Here is a 24348-nt window from a genome sequence, read left to right as displayed (position 1 = left end):
TTAGGCCCGATAAAACAAGGTTATAACCCTCATCTTTGGCCCATAGATACCCATTGGAGGGGGAATCCTCCACTTGGCCGAAATCCCATTGATGAAGAGGATGCGGCCTTCTTCTCATCTCTTTATGGCGGTTTCAATGTTCTGAAATCAACACTTGAGCTACCTCCCGCCACCTTGCTGCCACCTCCATGGTTTGCTGCCCAACGCTGATCCTTGAGGTCCAAGCTAGGTCCTTCATTCGTAAAACACATAAAAGAACCCATCTTAGGCAGCAGCATATTCTCATTAATATTAAATGAAGTACCGAGGAACGAAAGTACCTGATAATTTAGTTGTCGTGCACGAGCTCTAGTAATTGGTCCATGTATCTCCGGTACTTGAGGTGTAGGTGCTGTAGGGGCTGTGGTTGTATCATTAGTTGGGATGTCCTCATCAACATATTAAGGATCCCGAAAGTAAATCCGATATACGATCACCAAGTTAAATGGAGTCCGAATCATCTACACATAGCCTCTAAACAACTCCATATGCAAGGAATAGAGTTTAATTGGTTAATTACACACAATAATATTATAGTTGTATTATCATGTATGAGAATGACATGAATAGGTGCGATGCATGCTTTAAAACAAGAACAACATACCAAACAAACAACTCGGTCGGGTTGCACACGCCAACGAGGTACCTGCAACTATCGATACTATCGGTACATACACGGCATCTCATACAACACATGAATATCATCGGTCGCAACCTACGGATCTACGCCGAAGAACGGTCGGTTCACGGGACGGTCGCTCGTTATACCTTGGACTCATTGCGACATCGCGATGTAGAGGAAGTAGACGACGTAGTCAAGATAGTCGTACACATAGTCGTCGTAGGCGAAGTAGCTGTTCATGTAAGCGATGTAGTCGTCGCGGCGAAGTAGTCGGCCGGAGGTTCGAGGCGATGTTGGTCTCCACGGTGCCGATGAGGTGTGGCAGCAACACGTGCAGTAGCGAGGCATCTCGACGCGGAGCAACGACAACACAGCAGGAGGCGCTGACCAGCAGGGCCCACACGTCAAGATTTTAACTATTTCGGAAAAGAAGAAAAAGGAAAAGAGGGCACGGGCTTGCGCTTGGATCTGGCTTGGGCTTGGACGAGCCGGGCTTGCTCGGGCCTTCGGGCTGGAGGCAGAGGAGGCTGGTGGGGAGCGCTGTAGGCGGGCGGCGTGCGTGGAGGCGGTCGCCGGCGGCTCACAGCAGGCGAGGGAGGCCGTCGGCGCGAGGCCACGGCAGGCGGGCGTCGCGGCTAGGAACAGAGGCCGGGAGGAGGTGGTCGTGGGCACGCGTGGTGGAGGGCGGAGCAGGAAGAGAGGGCGGCCAGGCGGAGGCGTGCGGGGAGCGAGGGACGCCCGGGGAGAGGAGGGCGCGCGGGGCGGACGCGGGAGGAGGCGGCTCCGGCGCAGAGGGAGAAGGGCGCGCGGGCGAGCGCGGGGCAGAGAGGCGGAGCAGGGGAGGCGGTGCAGGAAGAGGCGGAGCGGCGCCGCGGGGAGGGGGCTTGGTGGCGCGGCAGGCGCGGGACAGAGGAGGCGCTCGGGCGGGGGAGAAGGCCGCGGGGAAGGGAGCTCGCCCAGGGAGAGAGAGAGAGGGGGGGGGGGGGGGGCGCCGGCCATGGAGATGGAGCAGTGGCAGAGAGGGAGGCGCCTGGGTGAATGAAGAAGAAGGGGAGAAGGCTGGCGGCGGCTGAGGAAAAGAAATAAAGAGAAAGAAAAAGAAAGAAGGGATTAGGATAGGTTTATAGGTTAGAAAAAAATAGGGTTTGGTTTAATGGGCTTTTGGGTCAACAAAAGTCTCAAACAAAAATACAGGTTTTACCAATTTATATTTTCGTGACAAATTAAGAGACGAGAGGCTAGGTCTAATTAATCCCGGAAGTAATTTGTCAAACCAAAATAGAATTTCTATAAAAATAGTTTTAGGCTTTCGCGAACACGCGAAAAGGCAAGCACATTAAAGACAGCTTCGTGCAATGAATATGGTTTCATGTGACATGATGTTAATGACATGGCAAAACAATTATGATGACATGAGCATGATAGATGATGACAACAATTAAATTACAAAACAATCCAAAAGGGCTTAAAGGAAAAGGGTTGCTCTCGGGCTGTTACACGGTACGCCTAGGGTTAGGGTTAGACCACGTTTTAGTTATTTTCGAGACTTTGTTGAATTGCGAGAATCATTCATCTGGAATCCTATACACACCATATTCGTTTTGATAAGGTGTTTTTATCTACTGAAATTTCGAGCATAATCTCTCGTTCTACTGGGAATTGGAAGATTGCGAAACCACTTGTGGTTGGCGGACTACTGCGCAAGTGTGTGGTGTTGCGAATTTCCATTGGGTTGCAAGTTCGTCGTGCGGTGACGGGTGAACAGCTAGAAGATTTGTAGAATCATACAAGTTATCCACGTTGCTCTCTGAGAAGATCGGGCCACCCCTTATCAACGTTCCGAATTAACTGACGTGTATTTGTATAGATATACAAATCCACGTCAGTTAATTCAGGATGGATGAAATATAAGACATGCAGAAAATCAGACAAACATCGCTTGTACTCCATATCTGATTGTTATTAAATGCTATTTATACCGGAAAAAACATTACAGATCATCACTTTACAATATTGGAAATCAAAAGGTGCAATATGTGTTCTCTCCTTCCTACCGCAAGGTCATGTCCTTTATTTATTGTCAAGGGATGAAATCTTGTTGCCTCGATATGATACGTACTCGTACGTGATTTGTTTAGACGTGGGGAGAATCTCAGGATGCGACTAACACATACATTTACACAGGTCTAAACCACCTCGGATTGGGTAACAACTCTACTCATGTCTTGTTGAGATTATCGGACACTTAAAGTACAATAGTGTTTACGATTGGGGTATTTGGCGACTCAGCGGGTTAGGATTATGTGTGTATGGTAGGCTCTTGCAATCTCTTGATTACTCTCCCTTCTTGCGAGCATCTGGCCATCCTTTTATAGTCGCAGTATGGCGGTTGCTCCTCTGTATTATGGTAGAATTTCATGTTGCGTCGAGCAGGTCTCCTAATACAATACGAATGATGCAGTGTAGTCGAGTGTGGCAGGTGCCAAGCCTCCAAGGTATCCACATGTACATGGAGAAACTTCGTGCGACCGATTGCGAAATCCGATGGCACATCTTGGGCGCAAGAATGATGACATCTGTGTCATATTGTCTTCTATAACCCTTCACGAGTTGATCTACTCTACTTAACATCCCAAAATATGCTCAACACTTGAGGCTCTTGAGGACTCTATACACAAAGATCACTTAGATCCAATCATTGTGGATTCCTTACTCATAAGGCTACGACCCTATACGTCATGATCACTTGGATACGACTTAAAGTCAGTCCAAGTTCTCACATGTGGCTTTGAGTACCCTACTCGCTCCAAGTGTTCTCAAATTCAAGTTGATAGCTGGTAGCGGCTCCTAGAACACGCCAACTCTCAAGTGCTCGCAAATTTGTGATGCCAAATCATACAACGTGGTAAATGCAACACTACTTTTGTCATGCTATATGTGTTGTCGGGTTAAATTAGACGAATACTTGTAATCCGTGTTGGAAGCTTGACCTCTCGCGTCAAACATGTGATGCATATTTTTGAAACCTGATTAATTGATAATCAAATATGCACGGACTTGCTTTGTGAATCTTATCACTTGAGAGACCCAAAGTTATCTATCCAAGTCGGGGGAGGGGGGCAAATCCTATCTTGACATGTTGGACGGGATATCCAAAAATTACCTATTACAGGGGAGCATTTGATAGCTCATAAGTATGCTGATTCATGTCTCGAGAACATGTGAAGACCTCAAGCCTAGGACATAGCATATACACCTTGCTCCAGACTAACAAATGACAAACATATTGTTGCGTCTCAAAGTTCTTTCTAACTCAGTGATATCCGCGCATGAGTATTAGCATCGTCTACGTCCATGACTTGTGAAGTATAATCATCAAACCAAATCGTATACTACTGATATAAGGATATTTGTCCCATTAACCTGATCATCTAGAGACCATTAGAACAATCTTCATCAATATATGGCCTCACAAAAACAAATCACGTATTGGTTGATACGTATGAATGATGGTGTTCCAAGATAACATGCATAACACATGATTAGATAGAAAATACCAGCATCACATGAGTGTCTATAAAGCATATCTCCAACAATGGTTGTGGTTCAAGTAACACGAGCAGCCCAAACCAATAAGCAGAGAAACAATTTCGAGTGTTGACCAGAAAGTATCAAGCGAGCAAAGTTGCATGATCAAAAGTGCAGGCACAAGGTGGAACAATGGGATGTTGCATGGATAATATCGAATATATAATGGTGGAGAAATAGTAAGTAAGATAAATCTAGCTCCATTCCAAAGATAATGTAGGCATGTGGTTCCAAATCATCCGGCCGTCAAAAAAGAACTCAATACTCCTGCTATCCTACCTTCGTATTTCACCGCGGACATTAAAAAAATGAGTCATTAAGGTTGTGGAAGATCTCGAGATAGTCCGGAAGAGGAGAGAGAAATTGAGAGAAGAAAAAATCACTCGTAATCGGGAGTGGAAAATCTAGCTTCACAGCACGGGTAGCACACCTTCGTGCAAATAGTTACGAGCCATTAGTGGAGCTTTGGAGACCCATGCTGCAAGCTGGCTGTCTTCGTGGATCCAATAGCTCTTGATCATTTGCGCGCAGGCCTCTGCTCTAGTTCTGTCCTTAGCAATAAACACAACAAATTAAGAGAAAGAAAGAATATGCTTAAGTTTCTTTTGGCGGTGAACGTGTGTTTGAGAGTCGCGGGAGGCGGGGAAGCGCGGGAAACTAATCCTGTGCGCGCGAAGCTCACTGCCCAGGGTATCGCGGGACCCACACATTCGCTAAACTTGTCAGTGACCTCATAACCCTTCGTGCCTCGTTAGGCTAGTCGTCCTCATTTCCGCCTCTCTGCTTCTCCCCGGCCAAATCTTTCCCCCCGAAAGGCCGAAACAAATCCAGAACCAATCGACTTATGATTATTTTGTCGCACTGATGGGAATCCCTAATCTTCTCCGCTTCATGAAGCCATTCATCGAGCCCGTGCACATCAAGAAGTACGCCGGCCAACGGGTAAATAGATCCCCCAATATTTCACCTTGCACTCGCATTTTTCTGTTACAATTTCATCCATCTATCGGATTTATCGCTGCTTGTTCTTTGCGTCGGCAGGTCGGTATCGATGCCTACTCTTGGCTCCACAAAGGAGCCTATTCTTGCAGCATGGAGCTGTGCTTGGACCCTAAGAGCGGCGGTGCCAGGCGCTACATCAGCTATTTCATGCACCATATCAACCTCCTGCGGCATCATAAGGTTGTGCCCGTCGTCGTCTTTGACGGGTGCAGCATGCCCTGCAAGTCGGCCACGGATAAAGACAGGCACAAGTATGCCTATTCGAACTGTCATACCATCTGCTTGAGAAATGCAGTTCCTTTTTTTTCATCTGTTAGCTAGTAACTTAGTGTGATCAGTTGAGATTGTATGATTTGTTAGCATGGGAGGTATTTTAATTGTTGCAACACTAGCATTGTGCGTTAACTCCTTGCACAGCTTTGTTTTAAGGTCACAATGGAGTTGGTTAATCTCTCTAAAAAAACAATGGAGTTGGTTGGTCATCAGATTGGAAACATGTATGGAAACAATAAGAATCGAACTTCTGTTGGCGTCAGGAACAGTCCCTTTCAGTAGTTAACTTTCAGTCTTAATGTTTAGATAGTACTCCCTCCGTCCCAAAATAAGTGACGTGGATTTGTATTAGAATCTATATAAATCCCTTGTACAAATCCACGTCACTTATTTCGGGACGGAGGGAGTACATATTTGCCATCAACTAGCGATTCGATAGTAATACAATATTCGCCTTCTGTTGATTTTTTTGATGGATTTTTGATGGTTAATGTGATAATGTCTATAACCATCTGTAGTTTTATAATTCACTTGGTTATTAAAATTCAGGAAGAGGGACCTCAGCTTGGTATTGGCAAAAGAAAAGCTTGAGCAAGGAAATACAGCTGCTGCCATTGACTTTTTCCGGGTAAGCAGTTTTCTTGCAATATTTACCAGAACAGGAAAATTACTGAACATTTGATATGATCAAGCATTCAGCACGTAAGGCTTACTTTTGATGGGAAGTCTAATAGTAATATTTTTATGTGAAAAATATAAAATCTTCATGTATCAGTTTTAAAATTTGACTTATGTCAGCAACAATTATATTAAAATTATAATGAATGGGCGAACTTCTTTTTAAGGCAACATGGGGAGACTTTCAGTGACAAATCAACTGATACCATTTCCATGTGATAAATCCGAAAAAGTTATACATATATAAGTAAATTTATTTAAAAGTTAATTGCACACATTATAGGATGTCAAGTAAACAGAACGGAGGTAGTATTTTATTTCTAGTCTCAGGGAAGTAGATATTTTTAAGTAAAAAAAACACTTCAAATGTCTTGGCTCCATTTCCTACATTGTGTGTTATTTTACTTTTCCTTTTATGTGCAACGAGTATCTCTTTTGAAGAAAAGAGCAAGCACAAGGTGCACAAGTATGGTTGACATGTGCTTGAACATATGAGTTTTGCCAAAAAAAGAAGTTCAAATCCATTTTCTATTACCAGAAGCCTAGTTCTATCCTGTAAGAGAAAACAAAAATAAGTTCAAATGTAGAATAGTGGTTAGTTGGTATAAATATTAAATAACGAGGTAGTTTTCTCCTATTTGATTAAGTTAGAAGAAGAAATAGTGTTCTTCCTAAAAAGTTCACCATTTCAGTCTATAGCTTCATTTCAATCCTTGCCATTCAGACCCTTTGCACGGTGTTTAACAATATAAACAACCAGCACAAAAGTTCCTTTGAGCCTTTTTTTTCGAAAAGGGGATCTCCGGGCCTCTGCATCAAAACGATGCACACAGCCAAAAAAGTTCCTTTGAGCCTGTGACTTAGTTTCCTTGCATGTTAAGGAGATATGGCATGATGTTTTGAAACTTTGATTGTGGCTTTCATAATGTTTTCTAAAAGCATCCTAATCTCTGTTCATCTGCAGAAAGCTGTGCAAATTACTCCATCAATGGCTTATCAACTGATTCAGGTGCTTCTTTGAAAGTTCTTCCACGTAACCATTCTTCACCTCATGTAGCAAAAACTGAACTTTTTTCACGTCAGATTTTAAGGTCAGAAAATGTTGAGTTCTTGGTTGCTCCATATGAAGCTGATGCACAGTTGGCATATCTAGCTACTCTAGATGCTGATCAAGGGGGCATAGCTGCTGTTATAACTGAAGACAGTGATCTAATAGCATATGGTTGCACTGCTGTGAGACATTCACTTTGATATTCATTTATGTTTTGGATTTCTCCACTTTATCTAATGCACGTCAAATTATATAGATTATATTTAAGATGGATCGCTTCGGGAATGGTGAAGAGTTCATAATGAAGAAAACCATGGAGACTGTAAAAGATGGTCTTTCTTTCAAGGATTTCGACCAAAACCTTTTTACTGGTAAATGCCATTTCTACTGTTCTATATCTTGAAGACTTGAACTAGAATATTGTTTAAAAGCCTGTATGGAGGCAAATTTGACCGATTTGTTCAGCTGTTATTGAAGCGTTTTTTTCCTGTTGTTCATAGCATGTATTCCCTCCGATCCATAATAAGTGTCGGGGATTTAGTACAAAGTCCTCTGGTCCATAATAAGTGTCGGGGATTTAGTACAATACTAAATCCCTGACATTTATTATGGATCGGAGGGAGTAGTTGCTAGTTTAACTTGCTCTGTACAAAAGATAGGTGCATGCTGTCACCTTAGATTTGTTCAGCTCTTAGACCAGTTACTGTATCTTGAGGTCTATGCAGTCAGGCCTTCCTTTCTCTAATATCTTTCTCAGTTCTTACCCTGCACTACGTGACCGAAGTATTAGTTTCTTATTGACATATTTATTTGGACAGGTATGTGTGTTCTTGCAGGATGTGACTTTCTTCCCTCTGTTCCTGGCATTGGTACTAAAAGAGCATATTCCCTCATCTCAAAATACAAAAATATAGACCGTGTAAGAAACTAAGAATAACTACTCTCTACTTATCTCATGCTATTTACAAAACAAAATATCATGTACTCTCTGGATACTTTCTGCAAAAGTTTAATTAATTACTATACTAGAGCCCATGTTATAAAAGTGTAGATTAAGTACACGGTTATTACCATTTTGTAGCATGTGAGCTATTTGCTAAAAATGATGCAGTCGCCACTGGGAATTTGTGATACATCATATTTTCTATAGTAACAATACAAACTGTTGTGGACTTGTACTTTCTATGGCTGTGGCAGCACAGCAGTAGAGTCCAACTGGCACGTCCAGTTCGGTTGGTTTACAGGAGTTAGTTTGAATGGCAATTGACTTTCAGTAAAGGTATGACTCCTGTCCAGGTTAGAAAGAAGTAGAATCCAAGTCAAAGAAAATAGTCGAGTGATCCTAATTTAAGAGGAAGTCTCTTGTATCTTACTATTACTAAAACCAAGAGTGAACTGCCATCATTAAATAAGTTTCTTGTGTGGTAGTACATATTTTTACAGCAACTGCTATATATTTGTCAAACTGCTAGCGAACAAACATTTAAAGAAAAAAAATGTGACGTCTGATTTGCAAAACAGCACTTATTTTGTGCAGAAGTGCAAAGCACAGTTGCTGTCATGTTTCACAGAGACACCATGTTGCATCTAGTTACATATATTGTGCCACGTTTTTTTATTAAAGCAAACAATTCTTTATGGTGTACCTTGTAATTTCTCGACAATGTGCACACTAGTGATTAGTGTTGTGCTCTCTGATACCAGATTCTGAAAATATTATCTATTCTCCTGAACAAACATGATCCCTAGCATCTCTGATGTAAGTATTGCCAGGTATTATCAACCTTGAAGCTTGGCAAGCGGTATTCTGTGCCAGATGATTACAGCGATTCATTCTGGAAAACTCTTGCAGTATTCAATCACGCTAGAGTGTAAGATTGTGTTTGTCTTAGCTCTGTGCATCTTTTATAACCCTATTTCAAAAAGACACTGTTCTGTACAATTTGACAAGTCACTCTCCTTCGAATGTCCCAGATATGATGTCAAAAGCAAGACACTCAAACATTTGAAACCTTTGGAGGAACAATATCTTAACTACTTGGCTGGAGATCTGGATATTCTTGGACCGTATCCTTAATGTTTCACTTTATTCATGAGCTGTAGCATGTGACATCTGTATGTAGATATTTTACTGATGCTGCTTCTCTGACAATAATACATCCATTTGCTGGTATCTTAGACAACTTGTCCATTTAGAGGGGAAAAACATAGCTTGTTAGGCAGACACAAGTTACCTCTAAAGTGAATGCATAGTTTCATAGAATTAATGATTATCTGTTTTATTTACATAGTGTGGTAATAAGGCACGTCCATGTTTCTTACAGTTATTGTTTATTTCCGTCCCTTAACAGTGCCCATTCCTTGATAATCTAAAGAGCGCTAGCCCCATCAATGGCAAGAGCAATCGCAGAGGGGCACTTGAATCCAGTTACAATGGAGGCATTTGATAATTTCTCCAGAACTATCAGCCCCATTGAATTTATCGATACCTCCACATTCAATGTTGCTAATCAGCATGGTTCTCAGGAAATTTTGTCACAAGAGAGTTGTATTACAATCTGTTCATCCCAGAAAAGCAAAGGCAACATCGTAGGCAAGTGTTCTCTTTTACTTTTTAAAAGTATGTCAAGTCATTGCATAGCTATTCATTTATTTGTTGTTGCCACAGAGTTTGAGCAAAACTATCATTTTTTTGAAAAGAAATGTGATCTTTTTCCCCCTACTGTGTTTGTACTGCATTGAAACAAATCTATCTGAGGACTTGTCATAACTGTCTCTTGTTTTCTTGAGCAGCATTTGCTGTGGATGAGATTACCAATGGTGAACAAAAGCACAACAAAGGAACCCTTGCCCTTGGCAAATTTCTACAGCAGAAGCACTCCTCTCTGGCGGTGGAGAGTAATGAAGTGGGGCCAAAAAGCACCCCTGACAACAACCCATTCAAGAAGAGAAAATTACCCACTGACCAAGGTCAAGCACCGGATCAAAATGAGTTGCTAATTGATCTGCATGATGAAGAATCAGTTATATTATGCTCGTCGTTGTCGCAAGAGAGCAATGGACAAGCAGAAAACCTGGATCGAAAGGAGAGCATTGACCAAGCAGAATATTGGGAACGAAATGAACTGTCAGCTGGATTGTGCTGGCCGTTGACACAAGAAAGTGTGCAATCTATGCCGAATCAGAAATCATCAAAGAGGAAGGCGTTCAGGGATAAAACGAGCAAAAGAGTAAATCAAAGTAGTGGAATATTGAATTTTTTCATGAGAGTATAACTCAATTCCTGTGCGATTTTGAGTTGCACTTTTTGAGAAATTATTCAATACATCTTTTGAGAATTTTTCATGAGTAGTACAACTCTATTCCCGTACAATGTTGAGTTCCATTTCTTGAGAAATTATTCAATACATCTTTTGAGAATTTTTTTCCACGAGAGTATAACTATAAGAAGAAAGATGAATGCAAAAAGCATATGCCATCCTGGTGGCTCATGCTTCAACTTTGTGAGACCGTGAATCGTCAAATCTAGTCGTGTTGTGTGCTCTAGACTTGAACGATTGTGTGATGTGCAAATGTGCATATTATGCTTTGTAATTGCGAAAAGACCGAAAAGATTCATGGATTGGAAGCATGAGGCCATATTTGGGATCCCTAATGTGATGCTTCCTTCGTTCCTAAATATAAAATGATCTAGACTTGTTATAAGCCAAACTTCTTAAAGTTTAACCAAGTTTATAGAAAAACTACCAACATCTATAACTCTATGAGCAAATTTGGTTAAAATGCAGTGCACCAATTGTATTTTACTGGACCAGTTCTTTTCGGCTTCTAGGACTGGTTTCTCCTAGAAGCTGCCCTCCCCCAGCTTCCTGGAAAAGCCGCACCTAAATTTTGATTAGGCTATCAAACTAGTTTGGCCTAAACTACTTCAGGAACCTTGCTAAATCTGAGATGCGGTTTCTAGAGGAAGCTAGGTGAGGTCAGCTTAAGCTGGTCCTAAAAGCCGAAAAGAACGCAGCCACTGTAACTGCGCTGTAATTAGGTGGTTTCTTATGAAAGCTAAATTATTTAAATTCTACTTCTCTCCGTACAACAAAAGATGTCTCAAGTTTGTCAAAATTTGAATGTATCTACATGACTTTATGTATAGATACATTCATATTTAGTTAAAATTGAGACATCTTTTATTGGACGGAGGAACTATGCGGGTGTAATCTCTTTATAGAACAACAAACTTCTGAAGCTTTTGCTCGGTAATAATTTTACACGATCGTAGTGGTTTAATATTCAAGTTTCCCGGTGCACATGTTCATGGTCGAAATGATTTTTTATTCAATTTGATTACTCTTAAACTTCAAGCCATATAGCACTCATGTAACAAAGATTCAAATTAACAACATTTTAACTACTTGCATCCTTGTTCTTACTACTATTTGTTTTATTTTTCATTCCAGTTTAATTTAATTCCAAATGCATAAGCATACATGCCATTTTTTTTTGCAATATGATGAACAACACAGCACAACAACACAATCACCTCATTAATACAGCAACTAAATTGACTCAAGTCGATTCAAGTAATTACTCTAATCTAGTGGTAATGATTACTAGTTTCTCATGCTGTATTCAGAAATTCTAGAACAAGTTGTTCGCGGAATCCAGACCAACCCGGAATTAGCCCGGAAGTTCCGGCCTACAAAAAACTGTAGAACCACTCACACGAAAACGGCAATAACTTTTACATACGAACTCCGATTTCGATGAAGTTGGACTTGTTTCGAAGATAACAACGAGCTCTACGAACTCACACAGAAATCCAATAAAGATCAACCAAAAGAGATGAAGCAAAATATGCAAAGGTTTGAGCACTCTACGCACAACGAGTTCAAGTTACCTTCCGAAAGCCCCTCTTGATAGAATGGCTATCGAACGTATAAACTAGTATCACACCAAACTCCTTGAGACCGGTAAAACTAGGAAAACCTAGCTACATATACCTTTGCCTTGAGCAATCCACTTTAGGTTGATGTAGACGTTCATGCTTGTCTTATGTTGGAATCCTCCACTTCATCACGGTCACTTTGGTGAAGATTCTTAATTTGCTCCCCCATACTCCAATGTGGGAGAGACCTTCACTTTAATTACATTTTCACATGTACTTACAACCAAATAGATGACAAGCTTCAAGCATTTACTCTCATTCTATGCTCATGTTGAACTTGCACAATTAACCTTGATGACCGTCTCAACTTGATCATCCTCTCATGGGTTATATGAATTCCTTATGTTGATGCAAACCCATGAGTAACACCTAATCCACATATAAATAGCAAACACATAGTTTATGGGTTAGTTCACAAAGTGCAATAGACAAATGCTTACCGTACCACTAGATTTCACGTGGTACATCATTTACGCTTGTATGTTGACCAACTTGAATCCAATTTTTGCACTTTATCTTGGTCAACCTTCATCTTTCCTTTACTCCATATCTATGATATCTTGAAGGCAATATTGAACTCTTCAATTAATCTTCATTTCTTCAAGACTTGATCATTATATACTCTCTCATGACCGTACATGGGATTCACCATGAATAAAGCTTTGGTCTTCTTCATTCTCTATAACAATATCTTGAGACACATAATGGATTCTTCACTTGAGTGCTTGCTCCATAACTCGGTCAACCATGGCTCAACTTATGAGCACACCATAACCTTGTCATGAAGCCATATCTTGAATTCTTATGTTGTAATCATTATTTTAAGATCTTAATCTTTATGGGAACTTCACCTTCTTCTTCTCGACAATATTTGATTCACTCATTGAAATCTAATAACTTCATGTCTTCAATTCCATATACTTTGCTTAGTACCGTTCCTTCATATAAAGCTCAATGCAAACACTTATCCATAGGGATTGTCATCGGTTACCAAAACCACACATCCAACTATCAACTCTCATTATATATCTTTATAACTTTATGACATTTATCGTTGAATTCATCAAGTGGTCTTCATGCATTACCTATGGAACATTTCTTCAAATATATCTCAACTAAAACATTAGTTCATAGGGATTGTCATTAATTACCAAAACCACACATGGAGCAACTTGCACTTCCAATCTATACACTAAGTCATGTCTAGATACATCTAAATTTTGACAACTTGATATATTTTTTGTTGGACGGATGGAGTATTTAAAAAATAATAATGCAATTATCATCCGCCAAAAAATACCACCACAGTGAGTGAGTCACTGACATCTTTTAACTCATTATCATGGTATTTTTTTTAGAAATAAAACTATGCTACTTCGTACTACTACTTTTAATACGCAAAAATTGAAGTGAATAAGTCTATGGTTTAATATGTACTACTCTCTCCGTCCTGAAATAAATTCTTATACTCTCTCCGTCTAACAAAAGATGTCTCAACTTTGATCAAATTTGAATGCATCTATACACTTAGTTGTGTTTAGATACATCCAAATTTTGACAAACTTGAAACATCTTTTGTTGGACGGAAAGGAATACACAAATTTATTTATTTCGGGACGGATGGAAATTTTCAAAAAATAAAAAATTTCTTTCGACGACTCGAGAAGATCCACCACCGGTTAGAAGGGGCGAAGCTTCAAATTTGGAACCCGCTGCCGGATGTTTCCATCTCCAAAACCCCAGACCCAGCTCGCCGCAGAGCAAATCAATGGAAATATAGCCCTATTCACCGAGCCGTCCACCCCCTGATCCTCCTATGCCGAGCCCTGTTGACGTCGACATCGCCGACGCTACTGCTCGGCATGATCCCGCGTCCCCTTTCCCGGTCATCTCCCCTTGGGGGGACGTGCTCCCGCTTTCCCCTGCCCGCGACAGCCCCATTCGGCGCCGTCGGTCCAAGCTTCTTCTTCGCGATTCGTCCGTCGACAAAGGCGCAGGGGCTGCCGGGTCTCCACGAAAGAAGCGCCGCGGGGCGGGGGAGGCGCGCACAGCGGCGTCGCCCGGAAAGAATGTCAGGAGGGCGCGGCGGCGGCTAGAGAATGGCGGCAGGAGGGAGGAGACGGGGAACGAGGCGGCGGCGGCGGAGGAAGCGGTGGGTAAGACCCGGAGAAAGAAGACCGCGGCGCAGCCTCCGGCTGCCAAGGGATTGGTAGCAATCGTCAAGGAGAAGAAGGTGTCGGGCCTGGCTTTGGTGCCTTATCCTCGTACCAATCTAACCCAAGGTAAATTAACTCGTACTACTATTGTCAGTTTTAGGGTTCATAGAGAATTCGGGACTGGTGCATCACAATCTTTTAGTTTTTGGTTCATATAGGAAATATTGCTTCCTGATAACTCTTTAGGCAATTTTAAACTTGGTGCTATAATTTGATTTTATGTACTTATGATTAACAGAATGCAAATGGCAGACTGTTGAATAGGGACTAATATATCCTTCTTGGCGTTACATGTATTGTTCAGTTCATCAGTGATTTAATTGTCTTCTTCGGTTTTACAAGTTTGTGGTCTTAAGGATGCTTTCAGCCCTTCCTGTGGGTGCAGTTGGATTTTCTTGAGGAAATTATGTTATTTTTCTGTTATTTTGGTGTTGATGTAAGGCCTTTTTTCTGTATAGCTTCAAAAAACTTCTTGTGCTGGATCTGAATTTCCTGTTAACAACGTAGTTTTGAAATTTGGTTTGGATTGTCTTGTTAATTAAAGATTTTGCCTCTTTTTGAATTTTATTGGTTGAATAGGAGCCCCCAATTCTACTCGCTCAAATTTTAACTTCAAACCTGCTCACTACCTACAGCACAGTTAGGGTAGGTTAAACTTAAAGGGTGAATGAGTCATATACGGCAATAATAGGGTAGGTTGAAGATCTTGTGCAGCGGACATGGCACAAGAGGCTGAATCAAATGACGGAATGAGTCATGGCACTTCCACAAGTAGATGATATGTGACCCCAGAGTACAGTAAATTTGTGCGGCATGTCATATGCTAACTGTTTGGACTTTGGACCAAGGGGGTGGATTTTACAGCATTGAGGCAAGAAAGGTCTGCATCTGGTAACAAAAAAAGAAGTCCGTGCTGACTGTCTGCGTTTGTTGTGGACAGTACGCGACCAGGAAAACAAGGAGCTCAAAATTTTCTGAAATTACACCAAAATAACATAGATTTAGCTAACCTGGATTGGGTTATTGATTTGGAGACAGTATAAATAGTTTCGATTCAATTTCTGAACCAAAGCCTGTGTAATTTCTGATTCAACATATCAAAGTAGCTCAGATATATTCACATCCACTACTAATAGTAGATAAAACGTTGTTCCTGTTCATATATGGCATTCACAATTAACATATTTAACAAATTGCTGCCGGAGAGTAGTTCTGTCTGCACTTTTACTGTGCAATTATTATTATTCTTTTGCTTTTAAAATTCTTTTGTTGTGGTATGTTGGTGCAAGTTACATATGAATCTTCCTTTTCTGATGTGGTTAATTCCTGTTTGTGTGCTAGGTCCAGAGAATGTAGAGCAGTCTGACTGGGAAGGTCTTTGGGAAATGGTTGTCGAATTGGTGATGTGGAAGAATGTTGGGCGATCAGCATTTTGGTTTGGCTCTGGATCTATGCTTTTCCTCTCTTCATCCTTTTCAAGGGACATCGATTTCAGGCATGCATGTGCAACTTCTGCTGTATTTCATCAATATGTTGTTCACTATACTACGTATTGAAAAAATAATAGGCTGGTGCTATCATAAAAAAATATTATGGAAGCTACCACTGCAAATGGACTCCACTGTCCAGCATCATCTCAATCATGAGAAATTTTGGAGGATACCATTGGGCATCACCGAGCCTTCCTAATTGGCAGAGCCAGCTGATCAGTACAGCCTGGGCAAGATACATTTCAGGGCTATTTGGATAGTGGCCAAATTGTGTCCTACCAATTTTTTGGTCATGACCAAATAGTTTGGTCTTTGTTTGGATGGTTGCCAATGTTTGGGCATGCCAATGCTTCTTTTGGCACCTCAAGTTCATTTTTCTTGCCAATGTTGGCTAATTTTGGGCAAGCAGAAGCATGACCAAAAAATTGGCTAGCCCACTTTTGGTAGGGCAAACCTAGGCTAAATCCAACCACACCCTTTCATTCCTTCTAAACTGAAGTTTTGTCCATAATAATTTGTTAATCTAGTCGTTTTGCTTATTTTAGTTAAGGAAGGTTTATTGAGGGGAGCCTGGGCAACTGCCCGGGGTGGTCGGGCGCTGGCTCCACCCTTGGCCTTCCTTGTCACAACTCACAAGTGTGAGTTCTCCACTTGAGCTTAAGATGGGAATTTCTTGGTGTAAAATAGATTTAAACTTGTAGTTATGGAGACATTATTTTTCTGAGTGCAACAAAACTAGGACATATGTGTGGGCGAAATCTTGAAAAAACTGGGATACGGGTAAGAACGTAAGGTTGAACCCACCGTCATAGTGTCATGAATACATCGGAACACAACTGTAGTAGAAAAAGATATGGTGCTGCAAGGAACTTGGACATCTTTGAGATAAAATATTGAACTCTTACTGTCATGAATACGTTGCAGTAGAGGAATAGAAAAAAAATCTGTGGGCTAGGATAGATGTATGCTAGAGTTTGTGCTGCACACAGGTGAAGCAATAGCATTGCATCATGCCTCACACTCAGCTGCAAGCACTTGGAGGTGGAGTCCTGCAGACCACAGTTGTTGCTTGGTGGACCGCCTTGATATGGCACTAATGCCACTGGCACCGGCACCAGCTCCTCGATGCTCTGAAATATGCTGCTGCACCTCACTGGACTATGGATCTGATCCCATATATGTTCTTCCAAATTATACTCTACTTGTGCTCTACCTTTCACTCTTCTTCCACTCAATGGTGAAGCACGGTACCAGTGGCAGATGGGCAGTGAGGGCCAGAGATGATAGATGGTCACGGTGTAGCTTGGGCCCTATGGATTAGCGTTGGCCGTGGAAATTTGCTGACACTGTTGGTAAGATGTGATGGAGAGACAAAGAAAGATGAGAAAGAGGGGATGAGGAGGGCAAGGATAAGTATGCTATTATGATGAAATAAAAATAATCACCTTAATACCCAAAACCAGGACAATGGCAGTTTTCATAGTTGTTCACCTTTGTGATGGCCCTAGTCAATCTGATCTATTTTTTGTATTTTCCTAAATGCTGACGTATCTGATGGCACCAACCTAATTTTCTTGTACATATTTATAATCTGGAATTTGAATATTTCCTTGTATTTGCAGTCCAATCAAGGTACTTTGCAACTTTGGTGTTGTAACGTTGGGCTTAGCCTTCTTCAAAGATTCCATTTCTCAGAGGTACAATTCAGTAATGTTCTCTCTCGTTTTGCCTATGGAACTGTGTTAATTTTGCTTGCAAGTTCTGTCAAATAATTTTAATTTTAAAGCTGTAACAGGCAGAACATGGAGCGTGCAAGGAGTTTCCAGTTGACCGAGGAGGATGTACTCCAGGTTGCCAAAGCGGTCTTGCCAGTTGCTAACTCCTTCATAACCATGACCCGAGTGATCTTCTCTGGCGATCCATCCATGACTCTGAAAGTAGGCCTTACATTTTATTTCATGATCTGTGTTCTTGCAAAAATATAATGACTCTCTTTGAACAATTCTGAGGTTTCTGATTCCTTAAATCTTAGGTGTTACCCGTTCTTCTGTTTGGTGCTAAATATGGGCATCTGTTCACAGTATGGAGGCTTCTAGCAACAGGTATGGTTGAGTAGCAAAGAGCAGTCAACTTCTTCATGACTTCACCTATCTATAGTATCTTGTGTTTAATGAAAATGTACAGGTTTTTTTGGTTGTTTTACACTTCCAAGACTTTATAGCTGCTACTCGAGTCATATTCATGAAAAAGGTAAGCAGCATCTACCACTTTCACCTGATTTACCTTGTGATGGATCAAAGAATAATGCTTATCTTTTTTTCAGTTGGGGGTTTAAAAACCCAGATTCTGAATGCATGGAAGTCCTGTCCCCGCAAGAAACTTGTTGCAGCTGCTGCAGTGACAACCTTCTGGAATATGGTTGGTGTGAAGACACGCATAATGGCTGGTAAGTTGACGATCAATTGAATCGAAAGTAGTTTGAAACGACTGGTTCATATAAATTGCTTGACTGATTCTCATGTTATTGGCTTATTGCAAAATAATACCTACTGTTGGATTTTGTTAACCAGTTGAGTCAATGGTAACACATGACCACATTTTTTTACTTAATCACCTCTATTGATGTAAACTTGCTGACCAGACCCAAACCCTTCAATTTAGAACTCATGACAGTGCTGTTACCAAGTAGGCTGACATTAAGAGTCTACATGGCAAAATGAAGCCCATAGCGTTGCCACATTACTTATCGACGTGGACAGCCCGTCCGCACCTTATCAGGCTTGAGGGGGCTGCCCCGTTCAACATAATCAGGTGCCACTTGCCGTCAGCAGCAGGGAGGAGGCAAGTGGAGAATAGCATGCAGGTGAGTGACAACAAGCAAATCGATCACCTTGACAATGTGTGAGCGCTGTGGCCCAGGAACGTGGTCACTTGGGGGTGGATTTGGGGATTAGGTTGTATTTAGAATGGGATTTGAGGAGACCGGATTGACTTGTGGCACTGATTCATCCTGGCCAGCGAAATTGATGACGGTCATCTGCCACTGCCATCTTCTGGGGTTCTGCTCACCTGCTCTGTTTGCGGCGGAGGGACCGGGCGGAATGAACTTGTTGACCACCCGCAGAGTAAGACCCAACCGGCCACATCTCCACATTACATGGCGTATATGTGGTTTCCTTTTTCCATGTAGGCTGTTACGTGTGATCTCATTTGATCACAAACGCTATCATAAACTCTGAATCATACTATATGTTGATATGTGTTTGGTGAGCGACATTACCTCAATTGTGGTTGTTTTAAGTGATTTTTTTTCTTTTTTTAAAAAACTGTTGGTTTTGAGTTTCCATTGCACCAACTATTGTGGTTCCATCATAACATTTACTCAAGTTTGACTTGTTGACTATTTTAAAGATGCATCTTTGTTTCATACTCCCAAGTAAAGACACGCAAAGGTTCTCCTGCTCTTTGAACCATCATTACAGATTCCTATCATTTCTGATTTGGATTGTGTGCTCTTTGAAGCATCATGACAGATTCCTACCATTTGTGATTTGGATTATAATATTTGTATCACAATATGTTGCTTTATTCAAACATGTTGAAGTTTAACTATGCAATATCTCTTTCTGCAGCCTTGGTTGCTGCAGTAACACTGCGCTACTACGATCAGTATGGACGAACTAGCAAGAATTCTGAGGGGGTAATACAGGAGCAGCGACAAGCAACTGTGATGGAAGACTAACAAGCTACCTCATGTGCAGCCCAATAAACAGATGCCGACATAACTGAGTATTTCTGTGGTTCTTAGTGTGGGCAAAAATATGCTGCAAAATTGCATCCTCTAGAGCGCTTCAATGGCTACAAAACTGTTTGCTATTTACTGGTAGCTGTACATCTTGTTGCTGCAGAGTCAGAGATGGTAGTATTTTGGCGAGGAAGCTACATTTCAGCGTACCTGAAACCAGGAAGGTATCATGTACGAGTACAATGCACGCATGATCGCTTGACACACATGTTGCTGTTATATTCGTGTCAAGCCTGATGTGCTGTTTCTGGTTGGCAAAGCCCCAATTCCTCTTTTGCTTTGAGCGAGTCTCATCTGGCAGTGTGAATATAAGCCTTACTATAGAGGCCTGGATTGAATGTCCACATGTTAGATTCTTTTGCAGGCATCTCTTGGTTTGTTGATCATTATCTTTCTTCAGAAAGTAGTTGCAAATCATGGCCCATAATCGTTTTGAAGGGTCTTTTATGGCCCATCGTTGTGGATAGGAAGTTGGTAACTCAAATCTAACGAAAAATTCCTTCCAAAAAAGAAAAAAATCTAATCCGATGATGGTCATGATTGCCATAGGGAGGGTTAACCACTGTTGGGAACTACCCTGCCCAAATCTCATACTGTTTTCGTAATCTAACTCTGATCAAATCAATGCTGCATGTTGTCGAAGTATAAGTGAATTTCCATCCTTTTTTGAACTAATTCTGTGCATAAAACTCCATACAGAATATGTGGAGATAAATGGGCACATCCGTGGAACTTGCATGAAAGTTCGCAGTTAAAATGATAATTGCACGATTTACATATCAACTAGTGGTGATGGAAAAAAGAAAATAAAAATCATAGAATAGCTCGGCTGATAATGGAAAACTATCTGGAGAGCAAATAATTAATTAGGGACGAAGAGAAGCAGGGCCGCCGGCCCTTACGGGCATGATTCATAATTATTGTGTAGCTTGAAGTCACACATAATCTTTATTCTTCATGTTTAGTTAGCTAGGCAATGCAGTCCAGTCCGAGGCATCCAATCCACAAACTCCAGACCACATTCCTCATCTGAAAAAGAAAATAGACAAACATGTTCTTCATTGAAAAAGATAACAATAACACGGCACAAGAAGCTAAAGTTTAGCATCCGTAAAGAAAAAATGGATACGCATGCCCAAGCGAGAAACTACTGGAGTACCTTTCTTCTAGGTTTGTGGTAGATGAGCGGTGGTGGCACCTTGTAGAGATCCTCGTCCACAGCAGCCCTATGACGCCTGGTTGCACTATCAGACAGTCTGATGTCCTCCTGCAGCAGCCCGCCGGCGTTGCTCTGCTTCTGATCCACTTGTGTCCTTATCACCTTGATTTGGGCGGGTTTGCGTGGAGACTGGGAAGAGGTGCTGTTGAAGGAACCGGGCGGTAGCCGTGCTTGTTCCAGCTGACGACGGTTGAGCAGCCTGGCCTGCATTGCGAGGTCCAAGTAGTGCGTCGTGGGCAGGTGGTCGCTGCAGTAGTTCCACAACCCGAACGCCGGAATCTTGCACCCCATCATCCTCTGTTAAGGTGCACGCACACATCAATGAGTCATCAACGTACGATATGGTCGACATATGCATGCATGTTCTAACTAATTTGACGACACCTACTGTACTTACCTCCATCTCGATGTCCATATAGTGGTCGTATGTATATGTCAGGTGCAGTGGATGGATCGATAATAGGAGAGTGGTGGAGAGGTTTGTTGGCGGATTGCAGTTTTTTATACACAGGCCGAGCGTGACACAGTACAGACGCAAGGACTCACACGTACGTACATCCTACCCCTATGAAGACCTCCGAGAAATTGAGCCACCGACCGATCATCTTGAGATTGACGAAGTCACCACAGGCGTCTCGTAGTTGACGGGTACCTCTCGACCCGGCCGTGACTAACGCTGACATGCGAGCCTCAAGGCGCGCGGGTGGTCACTGGTCACGGTTAATTGGGTCCTTTAAGATAACCATGACTGCTGCATTGACGATTCACGCCGCTTGCTGGCTCCTGTTAACTGCTGCGCTGCTCTGCCGTCCGGGGAATGCATGCAAGCAGCAATCGCAATCTCTCCGCCAGAGTCACCGCATCCGTGCACGTTATTTATTAGCCAAGGGCCGGGTCGCATGCATGCTTGCTCCAGTGCCCACCCGCCAGGGACACGTACAGACGTACTCACGCTCGTCAATGCTTCAATCAACGTCTCACGGACTCTGCTAAAAATCTCCCAACAGAACTGCCACGTCCGTGCAATCTGTTGATTACAACATCTTCTCATCCAATTTGGGCATAAAAACAGTAGAGTCACTCTTCACGTCATTTATAGACGATAACAAATAACACAAAAAATCGGTTGTGTTTTTAAACTACTATAAATGATTTGTTAGCATTAACTGATGTGGTGTACAATGGTAAATAGGTTAACTCTGATTTTTAGTCGATTCTTGTCTTAAGAGTACGACTCTTCACGAAAAAACTATTCTCTTCTCTCTCTCTATTTTTCTTTCCTGCGCATAAGCAACTTTCAAAAAATAATCGAAATGGGGAAAAGGCGCCGGCATCTGCATCAAGTGTTGGACGCAACCGATAAGCAACTTTTAAAAAATAAGAGTAGATTCAAGGTCACGATATTCTAGAAGAAAAATAAAAAACGATTAAGAGCCAACCTTTGCGGATGAACTTATGGAAACACGGCTGACCTGAAGGGCCTTTCGGAATGTGCCATTCTTTCTTCTTTTCCGTAAAAGGCAGAAGCGCTGCAATGCGCAAATAAACCATATGTACATGTCAGTAGACCCACCAATAGAATAAAAAAAGGAAAAAAGAGGACCCGCGTTAAAGAACGAACGACAGACATTGATGGCGAAATGCGTGTTGCGAGATCCTATTGTTGCGTTATGTCCATAAGTTTCACATGATGTAGGATGTGGTGCGCTGAAATCCCTTATCATACCAGAAGGTTGCTAAGAGGATGTCACGGACCACCGGGAAAGTATAAGTGCGGTCGTTAGAGTTCACCACAAGGGAGACGTCAAAACCCAACTTGGTGAGGATGTATGCCAAACCTGCTTGGCAAAGGGCAAAGAAGGCAAAGATGGTGCCCTCTCTCTGGGAGTTGGTTGCATGGCACACAATATACATTATGCCGCCAACCCCTATCTCTAAGATTGTCAGCAGTAAGCACCTTTTCCTGGGTGATGAACCAGGCAAAGAATTGGCATTTGGTCCCATTGTGGCCTTTCCAAATCAGGTTGATGTGTGACATTGGAATGGAACCCTTGAACCGTGCCTAGTATGCGGACTTTCAGGTGCATTGGCCGTCGGTGGTCCATCTCCACGTGATTGAGTGCATGACTTCATTGTTGAGAGTGACTGGCTGCAAGCTGATCCACAAACTGATGAACTCGCCAATTTGAATATCATTAGCTATTCTCCCTAGGATGGCCTTTATCCAGGCCTCGTTTGATAGGTCGTCATGCACATTCTTTTCTTCCTCCTCGACATACGACAGCCGGTAAATATTGGGCATGATAAACTGTAGTGGGACGTGTCAAGTCAAGTGTCCATCCAAAATCTAGCCATTTTGTTCTGCCCTAGAGTGATGACAGTTGTCAGTTGAGGCCCTGAAGATGTCCCGGTCAATGCGGTCAATGTGGATGTGGCCATTGTTGCCAAAGCCAACTGATACAAAGGACTCTATTGAACTTTTCCAGGCGAGGATGCCAAGACCACCAAGCTTCAGAGGACAGGAGATCCTGGACCTCGACGAGGTGGTGACCTCCGTGCTAGCTTCATCTTTTCGTTGTATATGGAAAGTGAAGCTTTTTTGGTGCACAAGGTAAATTTATTAAACAAACCCCCCTGTATGTGTGTCGCAGGGGTGAAGCCTAAAATTAGGCCTGGATAAAAGTTCGAAGACCACTGAGCCTAACGAGTGCTCGTTAGTCCCTTCGGTAAGAGCCTGATTCATCAATTATCGAACCGAGCAACTTTTCAGACCATTAATAGTAATGAGCGGACAAATAAGTATGTGATAAGATAATTTGTTGCTCGCCTGTCGCTAGCACATCGAGCCAACAGGTGGCGAACACGGCCCATAAGACAAGGGCGAAGCCAGAAAATACGCTGTTGGGTTCACTTTTCAGAATTTACCGGTGTCATGCATATTATCAAAATTACTTCTCTAATTTTAGGAAGGACTAAATCATGATGGCGCGTGTTGCCACGCCTGTCAGTTTCGACAAAAAAAATGATAGAAAAGATATAAATACAGGAGCATGAAAAATGAAAGTTTTTTCTTGAAGTTGGTTAGTGATACGTCGGTTTCTAAACATAAGATGTTCTACCTTTGTTCTGAGTCAAACATTTTCAAGTTGGACCATAATTATAGGAAGATGTATTACTCCCTCCGTCCACTTATACTGGGCGTACTAATTTTTACACGGATACCAATGAGGTGAGGAAAGCAGGCATGTTATCTTGTGAAATTTCTAGCCTGACCCTGGCACGGAGCCTGTTCACACGACTGCAATTATTTAATGCGGTCAGTCATACTAGTAACAAGGGTGCTTTGGGAAGAAGCTTGTTAAAAAGGTTCAGCGCCTCATAACCGGACTGTGCTATATGAATAGTACGCCGCCTAAAACAGGA

The 24348-nt window shown here is 42.0% G+C and overlaps 3 protein-coding genes across 7 annotated transcripts; 2 read left to right on the top strand and 1 right to left on the bottom strand.

Annotated features, from left to right (window-relative positions):
- Positions 1-4976: 4976 nt before the first annotated feature.
- LOC100822831 (exonuclease 1) lies at positions 4977-10683 on the top strand. Its single transcript, XM_003563801.4, has 11 exons — positions 4977-5191; positions 5291-5502; positions 6074-6152; positions 7167-7211; positions 7286-7435; positions 7510-7624; positions 8072-8172; positions 9027-9124; positions 9228-9320; positions 9629-9846; positions 10047-10683. Exons 1-11 carry the CDS (start codon positions 5114-5116, stop codon positions 10526-10528), a joined length of 1671 nt encoding a protein of 556 aa, XP_003563849.1. The 5' UTR covers positions 4977-5113; the 3' UTR covers positions 10529-10683.
- A 3183-nt stretch (positions 10684-13866) lies between these two features.
- On the top strand, positions 13867-20089 carry LOC100824347 (reticulon-like protein B17). Of its 5 annotated transcripts, XR_002962542.1 has the most exons (10): positions 13867-14477; positions 15753-15906; positions 17524-17598; positions 17688-17838; positions 17934-18003; positions 18086-18151; positions 18225-18347; positions 18563-18764; positions 18920-19026; positions 19534-20089. XR_002962542.1 is itself a non-coding variant. In XM_010229376.3 (8 exons), exons 1-8 carry the CDS (start codon positions 14012-14014, stop codon positions 19641-19643), a joined length of 1215 nt encoding a protein of 404 aa, XP_010227678.1. In that variant the 5' UTR covers positions 13873-14011; the 3' UTR covers positions 19644-20089. The 5 variants fall into 5 exon arrangements, 2 of the variants coding, with proteins under 2 accessions (XP_010227678.1, XP_003560742.1); XR_002962541.1 differs by having other exon boundaries at positions 18563-19026; XR_002962543.1 differs by having other exon boundaries at positions 13868-14477; positions 18591-19026.
- Positions 20090-20369: 280 nt separating this feature from the next.
- LOC100822519 lies at positions 20370-21481 on the bottom strand. Its single transcript, XM_003563800.4, has 3 exons — positions 21323-21481; positions 20866-21222; positions 20370-20735 (listed from the first exon to the last, which is right to left on the bottom strand). The coding sequence occupies exons 1-3, from the start codon at positions 21338-21340 to the stop codon at positions 20676-20678; spliced, it is 435 nt and encodes a 144-aa protein (XP_003563848.2). The 5' UTR covers positions 21341-21481; the 3' UTR covers positions 20370-20675.
- Between the last annotated feature and the right edge of the window lie 2867 nt (positions 21482-24348).

This window comes from Brachypodium distachyon, chromosome 1, assembly GCF_000005505.3.
Source record: "Brachypodium distachyon strain Bd21 chromosome 1, Brachypodium_distachyon_v3.0, whole genome shotgun sequence".
NCBI classification, from domain to species: Eukaryota; Viridiplantae; Streptophyta; class Magnoliopsida; order Poales; family Poaceae; genus Brachypodium; species Brachypodium distachyon.
The sequence above is the reverse complement of the archived record's forward strand: the minus strand, read 5'-3'. Positions and strand labels throughout refer to the sequence as shown.

Bases quoted from the DNA above. Each gene is read 5' to 3' on its own strand.
- LOC100822831 (XM_003563801.4), top strand. From the start codon at position 5,114: ATGGGAATCCCTAATCTTCTCCGCTTCATGAAGCCATTCATCGAGCCC. The intron at 7,212-7,285 runs GTGCTTCTTTGA...TTTTCACGTCAG, and splicing joins TGGCTTATCAACTGATTCAG to ATTTTAAGGTCAGAAAATGT. The intron at 9,125-9,227 runs GTAAGATTGTGT...CGAATGTCCCAG, and splicing joins GTATTCAATCACGCTAGAGT to ATATGATGTCAAAAGCAAGA.
- LOC100824347 (XM_010229376.3), top strand. From the start codon at position 14,012: ATGCCGAGCCCTGTTGACGTCGACATCGCCGACGCTACTGCTCGGCAT. The intron at 14,478-15,752 runs GTAAATTAACTC...TTTGTGTGCTAG, and splicing joins TCGTACCAATCTAACCCAAG to GTCCAGAGAATGTAGAGCAG. The intron at 17,599-17,687 runs GTACAATTCAGT...TTAATTTTAAAG, and splicing joins AAAGATTCCATTTCTCAGAG to CTGTAACAGGCAGAACATGG.
- LOC100822519 (XM_003563800.4), bottom strand. The intron at 20,736-20,865 runs GTACTCCAGTAG...TTTCTTTTTCAG, and splicing joins ACCACAAACCTAGAAGAAAG to ATGAGGAATGTGGTCTGGAG.